General features: G+C 39.4%; 1 protein-coding gene across 3 annotated transcripts in view; it reads left to right on the top strand.

Annotated features, from left to right (window-relative positions):
- Positions 1-15,316, top strand: part of LOC104587870 (GTP-binding protein-like protein) — an 83,149-nt gene that overhangs the window by 44,172 nt on the left and 23,661 nt on the right. The window contains exon 11 of one of the 3 annotated variants that reach the window (XM_010245625.3): positions 13,804-14,412. The exons of 1 other annotated variant lie outside the window; for it this stretch is intronic. In XM_010245625.3, coding sequence (XP_010243927.1) covers positions 13,804-13,872 — 69 coding nt within the window. In that variant the 3' untranslated portion in view covers positions 13,873-14,412. Of the gene's footprint in view, positions 1-13,803; positions 14,413-15,316 lie in introns of those variants that run through there. One more of the 3 variants, XM_088891365.1, reaches the window with a different exon arrangement.

Here is a 15,316-nt window from a genome sequence, read left to right as displayed (position 1 = left end):
GGTAGTTAGGAACATTATGAGAAATCAAAATCCAGATGTGGCGCTGTTGCAAATTTTGAAACTGGAGTCTTTTGATATAAGAATGAAGCTTGATCATCTGAAAGGACGGTGGTGGCTGTTAGCAAATCTGTTGCAGTTTAGATTCTTGTATTACCAAAGTTCAGATAAGTTACTAGTGGGAACCTGTTAGGTCCCAGAAACTTTACACACAATTCTCAGACTCGCAGCAGAATTCACACAACTCAAATATCAGCAAAGAAACTGGTATTCATTCAGAAGAAAGGAAGAACAGTAACAGTTGGTCGGTTCTTCGAGAGACTGCCGGCTCTCCCAATCACTCACAGTATTCTTCACTCAACAAAAGCCTACCTCCCTCATCCCCCAAAGCCCCTTCTTATACTCTTCTTACAGCATAACTGACTCCCTCAATAAATGCTCAGCTGGCCAAGTTATAAATGCCCACACTCTTCTTATTCCTAACTGACATAGCTATAAATGCCTCAAGACCCTCCTTATTCCTTCCAGCCATAATTGTCCCCATGTTCAATTATTTCCCCCTTTAGCCGAAAGCTGACCTTTCCCCTTCCTGGCATACGTAAAGTTAATTGGGGGCCTATCATTACCCGCCGCCCAAAGTCTAACCTTGTCCTCAAGGTTAAAATGAGGAAATTGGTCTCGAAGTAAGTCAAAAGGCTCCCACGAATCTTCAAAATCAGGCAAGTCCTGCCAATGGATAAGCAGTTCCGAACCAGTAACTCCGGTTATAGTGGATGGACGCACCCCTTTAATGGCCGCAGGTTCCACAAGCATTTCCATATCAGCCGACAGAGTGGAAGGAATCACGGGAGAAGAGATATGATTGCCAATCGCCTTCTTGAGTTGCGAGACATGAAAAACTAGGTGAACCCTTGCATCTGAAGGAAGTTGAAGTTTATAAGCGACAACGCCAATTCTTTCCTCAATAGCAAATGGTCCATAAAAACGAGGGGCAAGCTTTTCATCGACTCGGCGAGCTAGAGACTGCTGGCGATAAGGTCGCACTCGCACATACACCACATCCCCAACATCAAAATTCACATCACGTCGGTTCACATCAGTCGAGTCTTTCATCTTTTGTTGTGCACAGTGTAGATGAGCACGCAACTCCCTAAGTATAGCGTCTCGCTGAAGGAGAACAGCTTCAACATCAGCATTAGCCGTAGAGCCAAGCTCATAGCGGATTAATGGAGGAGGATCGTGCCCATAAACCACCTTGAAAGGTGTCATGCCAGCAGCAGTGTGAAAAGAGGTATTATAGCTGTATTCTGCCCACGATATCCAAGAAGACCAGCGGGAGGGGGAATCAGCCGCAAAGCATCGCAAATAAGTCTCTAAACAACGATTAACCACCTCCGACTGTCCATCCGTCTGAGGATGGTAAGCTGAACTACGACGCAATTCTGAACCTTGCAGGGTAAAAAGCTCGCGCCAAAAGAAACTCAAAGACTTTATCACGATCAGACACAATTGATCGGGGAATGCCATGTAAACGGACTATGTTGTGCAAGAAGGCCTGAGCAACCGTGAGAGCTGAGAAAGGATGACTGAGAGGGATAAAATGGGCATACTTGGAGAGACGATCTACCACCACCATAATTGTATCAAATCCCTTCGACTTAGGAAGAGCCTCAATAAAGTCCATAGCAATATCCTCCCAGATCTGTTCAGGAACGGGTAAAGGTTGTAAGAGGCCAGCAGGGGACATGGCTTCATATTTACTGTGTTGACACACATCACAGGCCTGCACAAACTCCTGGACAAAACGCTTTATCCCCTGCCAGTAAAATTCAGCTGCTATTCGCCGATATGTCCGGCGGATACCAGCGTGACCCCCCACAACTCTAGAATGAAACTCTTTAAGTAAGAGGGGAATAAATGGGGAAGAAGCCGGCATAACCAGTTTACCATGATAACGAAGGTGATCTCCAACTAAAGAGTAGGCGGGATAGGCAGCTGGATCATGCTGAATGGCATGCTTAATGTTGGCCAAAAAAGGATCAGCATCAACTTGCTCCTTAAGGTCATCAAAATCAAGAAAAATAGGCATAGTATTATCAGTACCTGGTTTGTACTGAATCTCAAAATCATAATTCATAAGCTTAAGGAGCCACTTATGATGCTCACCTTCGACAACCCACTGCTCCAATAGATACTTAAGACTACACCAGATGCATCTGTCTCGATCAAGAAGGGTTGGGAAAAATCCGGAAGGGCCAACACAGGTACGGTCGTCATAGCCCGTTTCAACTCCTGAAATGCATTCTCAGCTTCCACATTCCATGAGAAGGCGTCCTTTTTAAGCTGCTGCGTCAATGGCCACACTATTTTACTGTAGTTACGCACAAAACGGCGATAATAGCCTGTTAGTCCCAGAAAACCGCGAAGAGCTTTAAGTGAAGATGGTTGAGGCCAATCAACCATGGCCTGGATTTTAGAAGGATCAACAGAAACACCAGCCACACTAATAATATGACCCAGGTATTCAATGCTAGGCTGAGCAAAGATACATTTCTTTGAGTTGGCAAAGAGACGGTGGGCGCGCAACACAGAGAAGACCTGTCGAAGATGATCCAAATGGGCAGCTTCGGAAGCACTGTAAACCAGAATATCATAAAAAAATACCAGCACAAAGCGACAGAGGAAATCATGGAAGACAATATTCATTAATGATTGGAAAGTCGAGGGCGCATTGGTGAGACCGAAGGGCATGACAAGGAATTCGTAATGGCCCTCGTGGGTGCGAAATGCAGTCTTGGGAATATCCTCACTGCGGACCCGAATCTGATGGTAGCCCGATTTGAGATCAATTTTGCTGAAAATAGAAGCACCATGAAGCTCATCGAGAAGTTCTTCGATAATCGGAATGGGGAATTTATTCGGAACCGTAGCACGGTTAAGGGCTCTGTAATCCACACAAAAACGCCAACTTCCGTCTTTTTTCTTGACTAAAAGGACCGGGCTCGAGTAGGGGCTTGTACTTGGCTGAATAATACCCGCAGCTAGCATCTCAGAAACAAGGCGTTCAATTTCATCTTTCTGGAATTGAGGGTATCTGTAAGGACGAAAAGAGATGGGGGAAGTGCCCTCTTGCAAGACAATAGCATGCTCCGTAGCCCGTGTAGGGGGTAAGCCCGTAGGCATATCAAAAATATCTTTGAACTCATCTAGTAAAGCGGAAATTGGCGGGGATGTAGGCAAGACAGAGTTCAACGAAGAATCCACTACCTGCAATTGTTTTAGTTCTAACCAAACCCCTTGTCCCTCATGTTGTAAGTTACGCATCATAGCGTGCAAAGATACCTGAGAAGAACAGAGAGAAGAGTCGCCCTGCAATTTCACACGGACACCTCCCAAATTGAGCTTCATAGACATGTTGCCCCAATTCATCACTGAGTCCCCGAGGGATGCTAACCAAGGAAAACCAAGAATGACATCCGTAGAGCCCAACTTTAAAGGAAAGAAATCAGCAATGACATCCAATTCGGGTAAGTTGAGGCAAACCTGACGGTAGACTCCAGAAGTTCTCACCTCATCGCCATTCCCTATCTGAACTCCAAACTCGTGTGTAGGAGTGCGGGGTAATTTCAATTCTTCCACTAAAGCTTCGGAGATAAAGTTGTGGGATGCACCCGAGTCTACCAATATGACCACCTCACGTGACAAAATGCGTCCACGCACCTTAAGGGAATTGGCCGCACACAATCCAACTAGAGATGAAACACAAAGCACGATTGATTCTGGAGCCGGAGCAATTTCAGTGTCCCCGGAGGTGCTGTCCAGACTAGACGCATCAGAAGGAATTTCCTCCACATCATCTTAAACCCATAAAACCTGAAGTGATTTCTGAGCACAACGATGTCCCGGACTGTATTTCTCGTCGCAACGGAAGCATAGACCCTTCGCACGTTTCTGCTGCATCTCTTTATCAGTCATCTTTTTGAAAGCAGGAGGTGGGGCCTATCATTGCGTAAGCCAGGAAGGGGAAAGGTCAGCTTTCGGCTAAAGGGGGAAATAATTGAACATGGGGGAAATTATGGCTGGAGGGAATAAGGAGGGTCTTGAGGCATTTATAGCTATGTCAGTTAGGAATAAGAAGAGTGTGGGCATTTATAACTTGGCCAGCTGGGCATTTATTGAGGGAGTCAGTTATGCTGTGAGAAGAGTATAAGAAGGGGCTTTGGGGGATAGGGGAGGTAAGCTTTTGTTGAGTGAAGAATACAGTGAGTGATTGGGAGAGCCGGCGGTCTCTCGAAGAACCGACCAACTGTTACTGTTCTTCCTTTCTTCTGAATGCATACCAGTTTCTTTGCTGATATTTGAGTTGTGTGAATTCTGCTTCGAGTCTGAGAATTGTGTGTAAAGTTTCTGGGACCTAACAGTAGTATCAGAGCCCGTCTTTCCTCGGCCATGGTGACAGCTAAGGAAGTGGCATCGCAGGTGGAGGGTTTCGAAGAACGCTTGACTTCTCTGCATTCTGAATTTCGTGTGGAGATGGATGGCTTACGTAATGAGATTCAGTGACTCGATCCAGAAAAGGTAGCAGCTGGACTATCGAAGATCTCGTCTCTGGAAGGAGGCGTTCAAGATCTGGTAAGACGTTTTGATCTGTTGCTTCAGCAACAGACCTTTTCGGCTCCTTTGTCTACAACTGACATAGCTATAAATGCCTCAAGACTCTCCTTATTCCCTCCAGCCGTAATTGCCCCCATGTTCAATTATTTCCCCCTTTAGCCGAAAGCTGACCTTTCCCCTTCCTGGCATACGTAAAGTTAATTGGGGGCCTATCAGAACCTTAGGGAAAATTTAGGGAAGTTTTTTGAGTTTTCAAATGGAAATTGGATATGCTGTGTAACTTGGATATGCTGTGTAACTTTTTTTCTTTTCTTTTAATGAAATTTTTATTTTACTATCAACAAAAAGTTATCTAATCATCTCCCTCTTCTATATAACCCTGCTTTTGTAAGGAAAGGGGCTAATGCCATTAGTCCATTATAATAACTTTATTTTAGCAACAAGAAAAATAAAATGAGAAGAAAGAGAAAAGGAGGCGTGGAGAACTAAGGAGTGAAAAGGAAGAAGTCTAGCCTAAGTCTTTTAAAGTAGAAGAGAAGATGATCCTTCATCTCTTCACCATTATATCTCTACAATCTCATCTACAAGGAAGGTTATGTTCCTCCGTTCTTCTACTCTCTTGCTCTCTCCATTTGTATGGGGAGACAACCATCTACGACCTTGTTCATGAAACTTGGATGATGATGGTCCTCTATAATTAATTCATAAATTTATGCAAAATTCTTATTCTATGTAGTGAGAAAGGCTATCTACAGTCTTGTACATGCAACTTGGCTGATTACAACCTTGCTTGAATGTTATATGAAAATGTTATCTATCTGTGTATTTGTTTTGGTTTCTTTCAAGCTACAGAGGGATTATATACTGAAGCTTTTAATAGAAAATTCTACAGTTAAAATCTATTTAATCTTTTCTATTCATTTGCACATTTAAGCTAGAATCAGAAGCTTGACTCTGCCCCTAGTATAACTGTAATTATGGGAATATCTATAAGACATCCTAAATGGGGCCTACCCAAATACTAAAATCCCATTTACTCAGCTTATACCCCTGGTCCCAAGCCCAAATAAATGAGTGTTGTGTCAGGTTGGAAGCTGACATTACAACTTTTGCCAAACTCTTATGGTCATGGAGTGCTCATAAATTCATAATTTAACAATGGGATATACCATTAAATAGAATGGAATAGCGAAACGGGATTCATGTAGCCAACCCATATAGTAAGGATAAGGTTTCGATGATGATGATAATGACTAGGAGATGGATGTAGTTTACAGTAATGCTACTTCACGTCATCAATTGAGAATGTTTGGGTTATAGTTTACTGGTCAAAATTGTTAACTAAGTTGAACAGAGCTGCTTCGAAGAGAAAAGGAAGGCAGGAGACATGGAACACTGTTACATTTATCAAGTCACATAGAATCCTATATTTTCAGTTAAAGAGAAGCAAGAGAGAAATATTATTTTGGAGTACAATTCTATTTTCTATTTGTTGGGTACATGTAAAGAAAAATAGAAGAATGCTTACTTATCTTGTAAATTAGCAACAGGAATCATTAGATTCTGACTACTTTTAGAACTGAAAAGTGAAGACAAATAGTATGCGAAAGGTATAAGAATGAGAAGATGAAGAGAATATAGGATGGAGGGAAAACAATAATCATGGGGTTCATGTGTAGCCCCACTATCTTTTATATTAACTACTAAATATAACCAGAAGTTACAAATATACCCCTACTAGTTATATAAAGAAAAATAACAAAAAATAACCATGGAAATGCCTAGTCTACTCTCTATTACAAACTTATAAACCTATCAGTACTCCACTTCAAGCCGGTCATAGTTGTTAATCATGCTCATCCTCATCTTGCTTACGAAATCATCAAGCTTTGACTTGATGACATCTTTAGTGAAGACATCTACTAATTTCTGTCCTGAAGTCAATAATGGAAGGCACTTCTAGACGGCATACTTTCTTAGATAAAACACTTCTTAGCTTAAATGTGTTTTGTCTTATCATGTTGTATTGGGTGAAGAGTTTATAACAATACATCAGCATTGGTTTAGTAGAATGTTTAAAATAAAACAATAAAGGACAATGCAAGAAATCTGGAATAGCAGTAAGTTGTAGCAAAAGAAAGGAGAGAAGAGAAGGAGAAAAGAAAAGGGGAGAGTTAGAGAATCAGTCCAAGTCGTGGGGACATAGAACACTCTGCCGAAAAGGAAAGAAATACTTAAAGATCTGAAATATACGTTTAGATCTGGAAAAAAATCTTCAGTCCTTGTTCTAAACAGTGTTCTACAGTCTCTTAACACCCATAAAAGACTTCCAACACTTACCAAGGCATACAATCATATCAGATTTATCACTACACTTTCTATCAACACACACCCCTCCAGTTATCATATGATCATCAAAAATACATAAAGGAGCGTTCACAAGGCCTTCAAACAAACCATACCTGCATCTGGTCACCTGAAAGTTGTGACATGCACAAGGTTGGATTTTTCTGTTCAAAATTTTTTCCAAAATTAGGGTTCAAGAACCGAAGAATTGGATAGGGGAGTAGCAAAATCACATGGGAGAAAGCTATCTTTTTCTCCTCAAAATCGATTTTGGGATTTGAGCCATATCAAATTAGATCCAAAACTAAGAGAAAGATTGGAACTTTACCTGATAGAAGAGTCCTCACAAGTGCAAGAACAACTGTGGTGTTCACGCCCAAGAATCCGATCTCCTCTTTCTAGCAATTCAATTCGGTTGAAGTTGGTTCAACCTTTGATATTGAATCACATGATTCCTTGACAACAAAAATGTGTTTGGCTACCCAAATCATGTCTATTAATGGAGGATTTTATAAGTCGATGATCCCAAAAAATTGCCTTCTTGAAGGTGGTTCAAAGGAGGAAGAAAGTGGTTCAAAGCTCGGGTTTTTGGACTAATTTGTGTTGTCTAGAGTGCCTGAACGTGTAATCTGTGCTACCAACCTCTAATGGTTATTTAAAGATTTCTATTAAGTCTCTAATAAACCCTAGAAAAGTCCCAATCCAATTTTGTTGAAGATAAAAAAAAAAAAGATTTATCGAAACAAAAAAAGAAGATACAAGGAGGGTGATAAGAAATCACTCGGAAAGAAAAGCCAACCCAAAGAAAACCCCGATGAGACAAAACAAACCCAAATCAACCAAATCTAGAACCAAACTAAAATAAGACCCAACTAACGAAAGCCCCTTACCCACAACAATACAATACGAGACAAAAAAAGATGAAAGAAATGGGAATATCAAACCAGCCCAATGCCCAACAAATACCCAAGCAAGACACCCAAACCCCAAAATGCCGCTTCAGGCATCTTTCTCAGTTTTTTTAGTACAATTTTGTTGTCGTTTTTTGACTATTCCTTTGGGTTTTTTTACGAGCTTGTTAGGTCCCATTCCGAATAGACCACCTTTTAACCTTGTGAAAACCTTAGAGACTAGTAATTGCTGTTGTGTTCTTTTATACTTTTGACTTCTAAATCTTTTAACTGCATTTAGATTTCCCACCGCTGCTTCAGGATTCCCTGCTGGCTTTTGACCCCTGTATTCAACCACCACCCCCTCAACCTCTTCTTCTGGCTTCTCTATGATATCCCCACAACCTATGGCAATCATTTCCACCTCTTTCCTTGTTGAGTTATCACAATTAGGATTAACCATTGGATCTGTCATACCTTCGTTCTTCCCAAATGTTTCCTCCACAAGTCTAAAGGCTTCTTTTGTGAATTTCTCCCCACCTAGAAAAAAATATACCCAAAATTTTTTCCAAGGCTCAGTTTGGAAGGAGTACAAATACAAATATGTAGAGCGCAAAACCCTGTAATTTGTATTATTTTGTATGTATTTGCACTATACATATTTGTATTTGTACTCTTTCCAAATTGAGCCCAACTTTCACTCTACTATTCACCACTTCCTCAATGTTAGCAGTCTTCTCTATATGGCTTCTCTATGATATCCCCACAACCTATGGCAATCATTTCCACCTCTTTCCTTGTTGAGTTATCACAATTAGGATTAACCATTGGATCTGTCATACCTTCGTTCTTCCCAAATGTTTCCTCCACAAGTCTAAAGGCTTCTTTTGTGAATTTCTCCCCACCTAGAAAAAAATATACCCAAAATTTTTTCCAAGGCTCAGTTTGGAAGGAGTACAAATACAAATATGTAGAGCGCAAAACCCTGTAATTTGTATTATTTTGTATGTATTTGCACTATACATATTTGTATTTGTACTCTTTCTAAATTGAGCCCAACTTTCACTCTACTATTCACCACTTCCTCAATGTTAGCAGTCTTCTCTATATGGCTCTCAATAGTCATCGGTTCCAACTCATTTTTCTCCCTTGAATCCGCTTCCATCCCTCCTTTCCAATCTCCTCTAATGAGAAAGTTTTGTACTTTTTCCTTTTATATTTTTTCTAACCCTCTCCCTCATTCTTACCTTCTTCACCTTCACTTCCCTCTCCCTTAATCCCCAAATCCTTCTTCCCTCCTGTTTTCTATGAAGAAGAAGGAAGAGAAGAAAAGAAAAAGAGATGTGAGAGAGGCAAAAAAAAGTTTTGTTGGCAGCGCCAACCCTTCTATTATATACTAGGGCGATCAAATACAAAAGAAAAATTACAACAGTGTCCAAGTGGTCGACTATTAAGAAATCTCTTTCGTCAAGTAGTTGACTACTAGGAACAGTATGCTGATAGTAGTCGACTACTAAGAGCAATATGTTGATAGTAGTTACTAAGGATAAGGCTACAAACTAGGTCTCACAACACTCCTCAAGTTGAGCATAAATATCTTTCATCCTCAACTTGCATAACAGTTCCATAAATCTTGTCTTGGTGAGGCCCTTGGTAAGAACATCAGCAAGTTGTCTTGTAGATGGCATTAAGAGATGCAAAGGTCACGATAAACAACTCTTTCTTGCACAAAGTGTCTATCAATCTCAATATGCTTTGTTCTAGTATGTTGGTCTAGGTTGTTAGCAATGTTGATTGTAGCCTGATTATCACAATACAACTTTAGGTCCAGTTATTCTATCTCCAACTCCTTTAGAAGAATCTGGAGACTAGAGCCAAAGTAGTTCAGCAACACCAGGGGCCATAGCCCTATATTCAGCATTGGTGCTTGATTTTGCAACAACAGTTTGTTTCTTGCTCCTCTAAGTGACTAGATTGGCACCTATGGAGGTATAATATCCAGATGTAGACCTTTTATCTCCACGAGAACTTGCCCAATTGGCATTAGTGTAGGCTTCCACCTCTATTTTGTAACATTTCTTAAACAGTAATCCCTTCCTAGGACATGTCTTCAAGTATCTTAAGATCATTTCTACTGCCCTCATATGTGTAGCACGTGGAGCATGCATAATTTGGCCAACCACATGAACTATATATGCAATATTAGGTCTTGTGAGGGATAAGTAAAGCAAATTTTCAACTAACTTTTTATATCTCTCTTTGTTAGGATACAGTTTTGCATCATCTTCCTGCATCCCATGATTTTGCTCTATAGGAGTGTCTGTTGGTTTGGCTCCTAGCTTCCTTACCTCTATTCCCAAGTAATATTTCAGAAGTCCCAGATCTTTGATTTGAAACTTCGAGGCTAAGAAGTCTTTCAACTTTCGAATCTCATTCTAATTATCTCTTGTAACAACCATGTGATCAACATAAACAATCATTGTTGTTAGTTTTCCTTCATTTCTTTTATAGAACATGTGATCAACACTGCTTTGCTTGTGCCCAACAACTTCGTTGCCTTGCATACTCTTTCAAACCAAGCCCTTGGAGATTGCTTGAAGCCATATAAGTCCTCCCTAGCTTGTATACCTTTCCTCTCATGTCATACCCTAGAGGAGGGTCCATGTAGGCTTCTTCTTATAGATCTCCGTTTAAGAAAACATTCTTAACATCTAACTGATGTAGTTTCCAAGAAACATTTGCTGCAAGAGAGAGTAGCACCTGTATAATATTCAATTTGGCAACTGGAGCAAAGGTCTCCTTATAATCAATCCTTTCCTTTTGGGTGAATCCTTTTGCAACTATTTTGGCTTTATACCTTTCGATGGAACCATCAGCCTTGTGTTTGATTGTATATACCCACTTGCACTCTATAGTGCTTTTCCTGGCCGGTAGATCCACTAGCTCCCAAGTGTTGGCTTTTAACAAGGTTTTCATTTCCTTATCCATAAATTCCCTCCTTTTAGGATCAACACTAGCCTCTGAGTACTTGGAAGGATTAGAGACAATGGACAAGGCCAACACAAAAGCCTCTGAAACAAATCTATTAATAGGACGAAAAGTGTATGAACGGACTAGTTTCCACAAGGCAATAGGAAGATTTGAATCAGGATTAGAGGAATAATGGGAGGAGCAATACCTTGGCCGGAATCTAAAGTTCTCGATTGGTCATAGTCATTCATTGGTAGGTCTTTTTCTCTCTCTCTCTCTCTTCGATAAACACTTAGTTGCCTTTCATCATCAAGGTCAAGACCAGTTGCCTCAGGACAAGGAATAACACCACGAGGAGGGTTTTCATCACTTGTAGTCTCCACTGGACAAGAGGAAGAAAGTTCAACATGAGGAGGGTTTGAGGAAGTAGGAGAGGTAGGAGCTAAGACAAAAGGGTTAGCTTGTAAGGAACTCTTCCACTCCACTAGCATCCCCCTGAAGAGGATTCCGAGGAGGCTTAAAGAAGGATTGTAACTCACAAAAGGTGACATCCTTGGTGATGAATTTCCTTCTGGTAGTTGGATCAAGACATTTATATCCTTTTTGTGTAGGAGAATAACCCAAGAACACCCCACTGATTGCCTTTGGATCCAACTTTGTCCGTTTAGGATCATTAACATGAATAAAACATACGCAACCAAAAACCTTAGGAGGCAAAGAGAACACAACTTGCTTTGGACACATGACATAAAAAAGGGGTTCTCATCCTCAAAACCTTGGATGGCATTCGGTTGATGAAATAAGAAGCTATCAAAACAACATGAGACCAAAACTTCTTTAGGACTTTGCTTTGAATCATTAGATCATGAGTAGTCTCAAGTAAATGTCTATTATTCCTTTCCGCAACTCTATTTTGTTGTGGCGTGTAAGTACATGATGATTGATGTAAGGTCCCTTCATCTTCAAAGAACACATTTAGAGAACTCTTGAAATATTCAACTGCATTATCTGAACGGACTTGTTTAACCTTCTTTCCAAGTTGTGTCTCAATCATCTTATAGAATACCATAATGATTCTAGGTACTTATTCTCTTTCTTTCATCAAATAAATCCAAGTGCATCTTGTAAAGTGATCAATAAAACTAATGAAATGCCAATAACCATCCATGGAAATAATGGGTGAGGGACCCCAAACATTAAAATGAATTAAATCAAAAGGAGCATTAGCTTCATTACTGGAACATGGATGATTTGTTCTACAATGTTTAGACATTTGGCACACATCATAAAAGGACACCTTCTCAAACAACTTTGGAAACAAGACTCAACAATGAAAAAGACGAGACCTAATCTGGCGTGCCAAAGACAAACCAAAGTACTAGACTCCTTGTATTCACTGATATTATTAGACTGTCTTAAGAGCTGAACCGATGTCTTCATTGAGATAGTAGAGACCTCTAGACTGACAACCACTCCCAATCGTTTTTGTTATTCTAGAAACTGAAAGTAAGTTGGTATTAAAATTAGGAACATGCAAGGTAGACTTGAGAGAAAGAGTTTTTCCAAGTTGGATATCACCTTTCCCATGAATAAGAGATAAACAACCATCTATCACCCTTTATCTTGTCTAGAAACCAGATGATAAGATGAGAATAAGAGTTGTTGATCATGTGTTCAGAAGCTCCTGAATCAATAACCCAAGGGTTTGGGAAACAAGACTTTCAATCGAGCCATAGCTTGATTGAGAATGTCTATCTCTTTTGTCGTGAACTCAATAAAGCTATTTAAAGGAGTAGTGGTCTGTCCTATACTAGAAGAAACACTAGTAATTCCAGTTTTATGCATTCCAACCACCATATTTGAGCTTTTTACGTGTCCGTGGGCTCCTGAACCTTTACTTGGCTTCTTATCCTTAAGGCTGCTGGTTTTAGATGGGGGTACAAAATCCAGCATGTATCTTTGATGTGTTTCTCTCCACCACAGTGAGAACACTTCAGATTTTTCTTGTCTCTCCCTTTTCCACTCCTTTGGGTAGTAGAAGCAAGAGCTGAGTGCTCCATTTGTTGTGTGGAAGCCTCAACATTCATTTATTTCCTTCTAATTTCCTCATTTCTGATTAGGTAGAAAGCATGTTGTAAGCTAGGGAGTTCATGTCTCCCCAAAATCTGAGATCGAATGCCATCATATGAAGAGTCTAATCCAGCAAAAAATTTAAACACTCTCATCTCTTCAATTTGTTTCTCATGCATTTCCTTATCTTCAGAATTTTTCCAGTCAATGATGAGATGGTGATCAAGTTCTTCCAAAGTCCTTTGAGGGTAGCAAAATAAGTAGCAACCAGCAAGTTTCCTTGATTCGAAACAGCAATATCTTTTCATTATGTTTTAAGTTATGTGATAATGTGGCAATTCTGTCTTGACTTTTTTAGTTCACTTGTCCCATACTAAGTAGGGGCATATTTGACCATGTACTCTAATTACATTATAATAGAGATTATGGTTGACTAGTAGGGTTTAACTCATTAGTTTAACAGCTTCTTCTTCTTCTTCTCTCTCTCCTCTCTCTCAGAACAAGACTGGTTTGAACCATTAAAACAGGGCCAAACTCTCCAGTTACCTTTTTGGACAGCAAACAGTTCCTAAATCTTCTCCCAACCAGGTGAAAACAGTTGTAGATGATCAACAATTTAGCGGTCCATACGCTGCTGATCCTAGAGCATGGGTTGAATGGAGAGAAAAAACGAAAATAACTTGGCTTTGATGCCAAGTGAAGAAGAAATAATGAAATGTAACCAATATAGCTTCTCGGCCCAATATCTCAACAACTCTGTATACGACCTTAAATTAACTACAATCAGTATTACAAAATACTAGTGAGATATAAGGGGGCTTATTGTGCACCACCTATCATGCAATGTCTATGTTATCCATTTTTCCTGTTTTTGTTTGATGGAAATAACTGACATTAACTGCTCTTTTGAATGCAGTTAAGATCCGAGGGGAAAAGTTATGTAGTGCAGGAGGGAGATGTAATGCTCTTTCGGTTCAATGTTTGATCTGAATGCCGTTGGAGAACTAGAACTAAATATCAAGAAAAAACAGGGCACAATTCTATTTATTCACGGCATTTGAAATTTTGGGATGAATTGAGGTGACAGGTGATCTTGGAAGCAGGGTTGGCTGACTGCAATATGTATCACAAAGAAAATTACAATTTTTTCTAGTACAATGAATTTACTCGGGTCTATTTCAAAATTTTCGGTTGTTCTGTGAAAAATTGGAAGAAATTTTGAAAACAAAATGATGATTGAAGGGTTTCGGTTAGTTTGTTCAGTGGTCACTAATTTCACATACCAAAGCAAAATGGACATTATGGTTTCAGGAAGCATTCTTTGATATTTATCCAATTATTTGTTTCAGAAAGCATTGTATTGTAATAATGTTGAACGATAGACACTATACCAAAGCAAAATGGGTGAGGACGTGTCTACTCAGTTTTGTTCTAAATAGAATTTACATGTGTGATTATTTTTGTCAGATTTCACATACTTAACCCATTTCATTTTGTTATATCAAAAAACTTCATGTTATTTTAGTTACTAGTGATTTTTTTTCTTGAGAGCAGCACTTTATACATTTTAATGTTTTTTATTGTCTTTTTGGTCCGAAAGGCATCCCCCGCCTATTAACACTATTATGATTGTTTTGTATGCCAATGCATAATTAGCAAATAAAAATTATATTATTATAATAAATAAAAAATGTAGATTAGCTGCAATGGACAAGATTCTATTCTATATTTTCATAAGCTGAAGCTGCTAAGTTTTAGATGATTATAAATAAATTATTTACATATAAAAAACATAATATAATGGTTTTTATGAAGTGTGAGTTATTAGGACAAATTGGTAAAAACTGAAAATGTTAGATAGTTGTATGTCTTTAGCTTCAATCAGAAATATGTACATTATGAATTTATTGTAAATGAATAAAATACACATTTGATTCATGTTTTTGTGGTGTGTTTCTGTGTAATACCTTTAAATTGGACACTAAATGAGACTTGTGTTAATTTAGAATGTTCATAGTTATTGGGTAAGTCTGGAGAGATTTATCCTGCCAAGGCTGACACTGGTGTGCTGTTAACTGTTGGGGTGGTTTATCTTAGCTACTAGGGTGAGACCCGAAGCACATGCAATGTATGATTAATAGAACCTTTGAACTGGACCAGATTTCCAGTATTGCCCTATACCTTGGAGATAGATGGACAAAACTGAAAAGTTACACTTGACCTCTAAACTCGATTATGATACTATACTGAGTGTTGGATTGGATTGTCTTTGATGTACCAATTAGTGAGATCCTAGCGGGGGTTAAAACTTGGGTATGTTGGGACAGTCTGAGAATTCATCTGAGTGGGTGATCATAGTGATAGGATCAACCCCTTTATCAAACAAATGTAATGATCATGAATGCACTCTTTTTGATGGAAACCAAGGC

The sequence above is a fragment of the Nelumbo nucifera genome, chromosome 7 (genome assembly GCF_055504915.1).
Source record: "Nelumbo nucifera cultivar China Antique chromosome 7, China Antique-T2T, whole genome shotgun sequence".
In the NCBI taxonomy this organism is placed as follows: Eukaryota; Viridiplantae; Streptophyta; class Magnoliopsida; order Proteales; family Nelumbonaceae; genus Nelumbo; species Nelumbo nucifera.
This window is presented reverse-complemented; position numbering and strand designations above follow the sequence as displayed.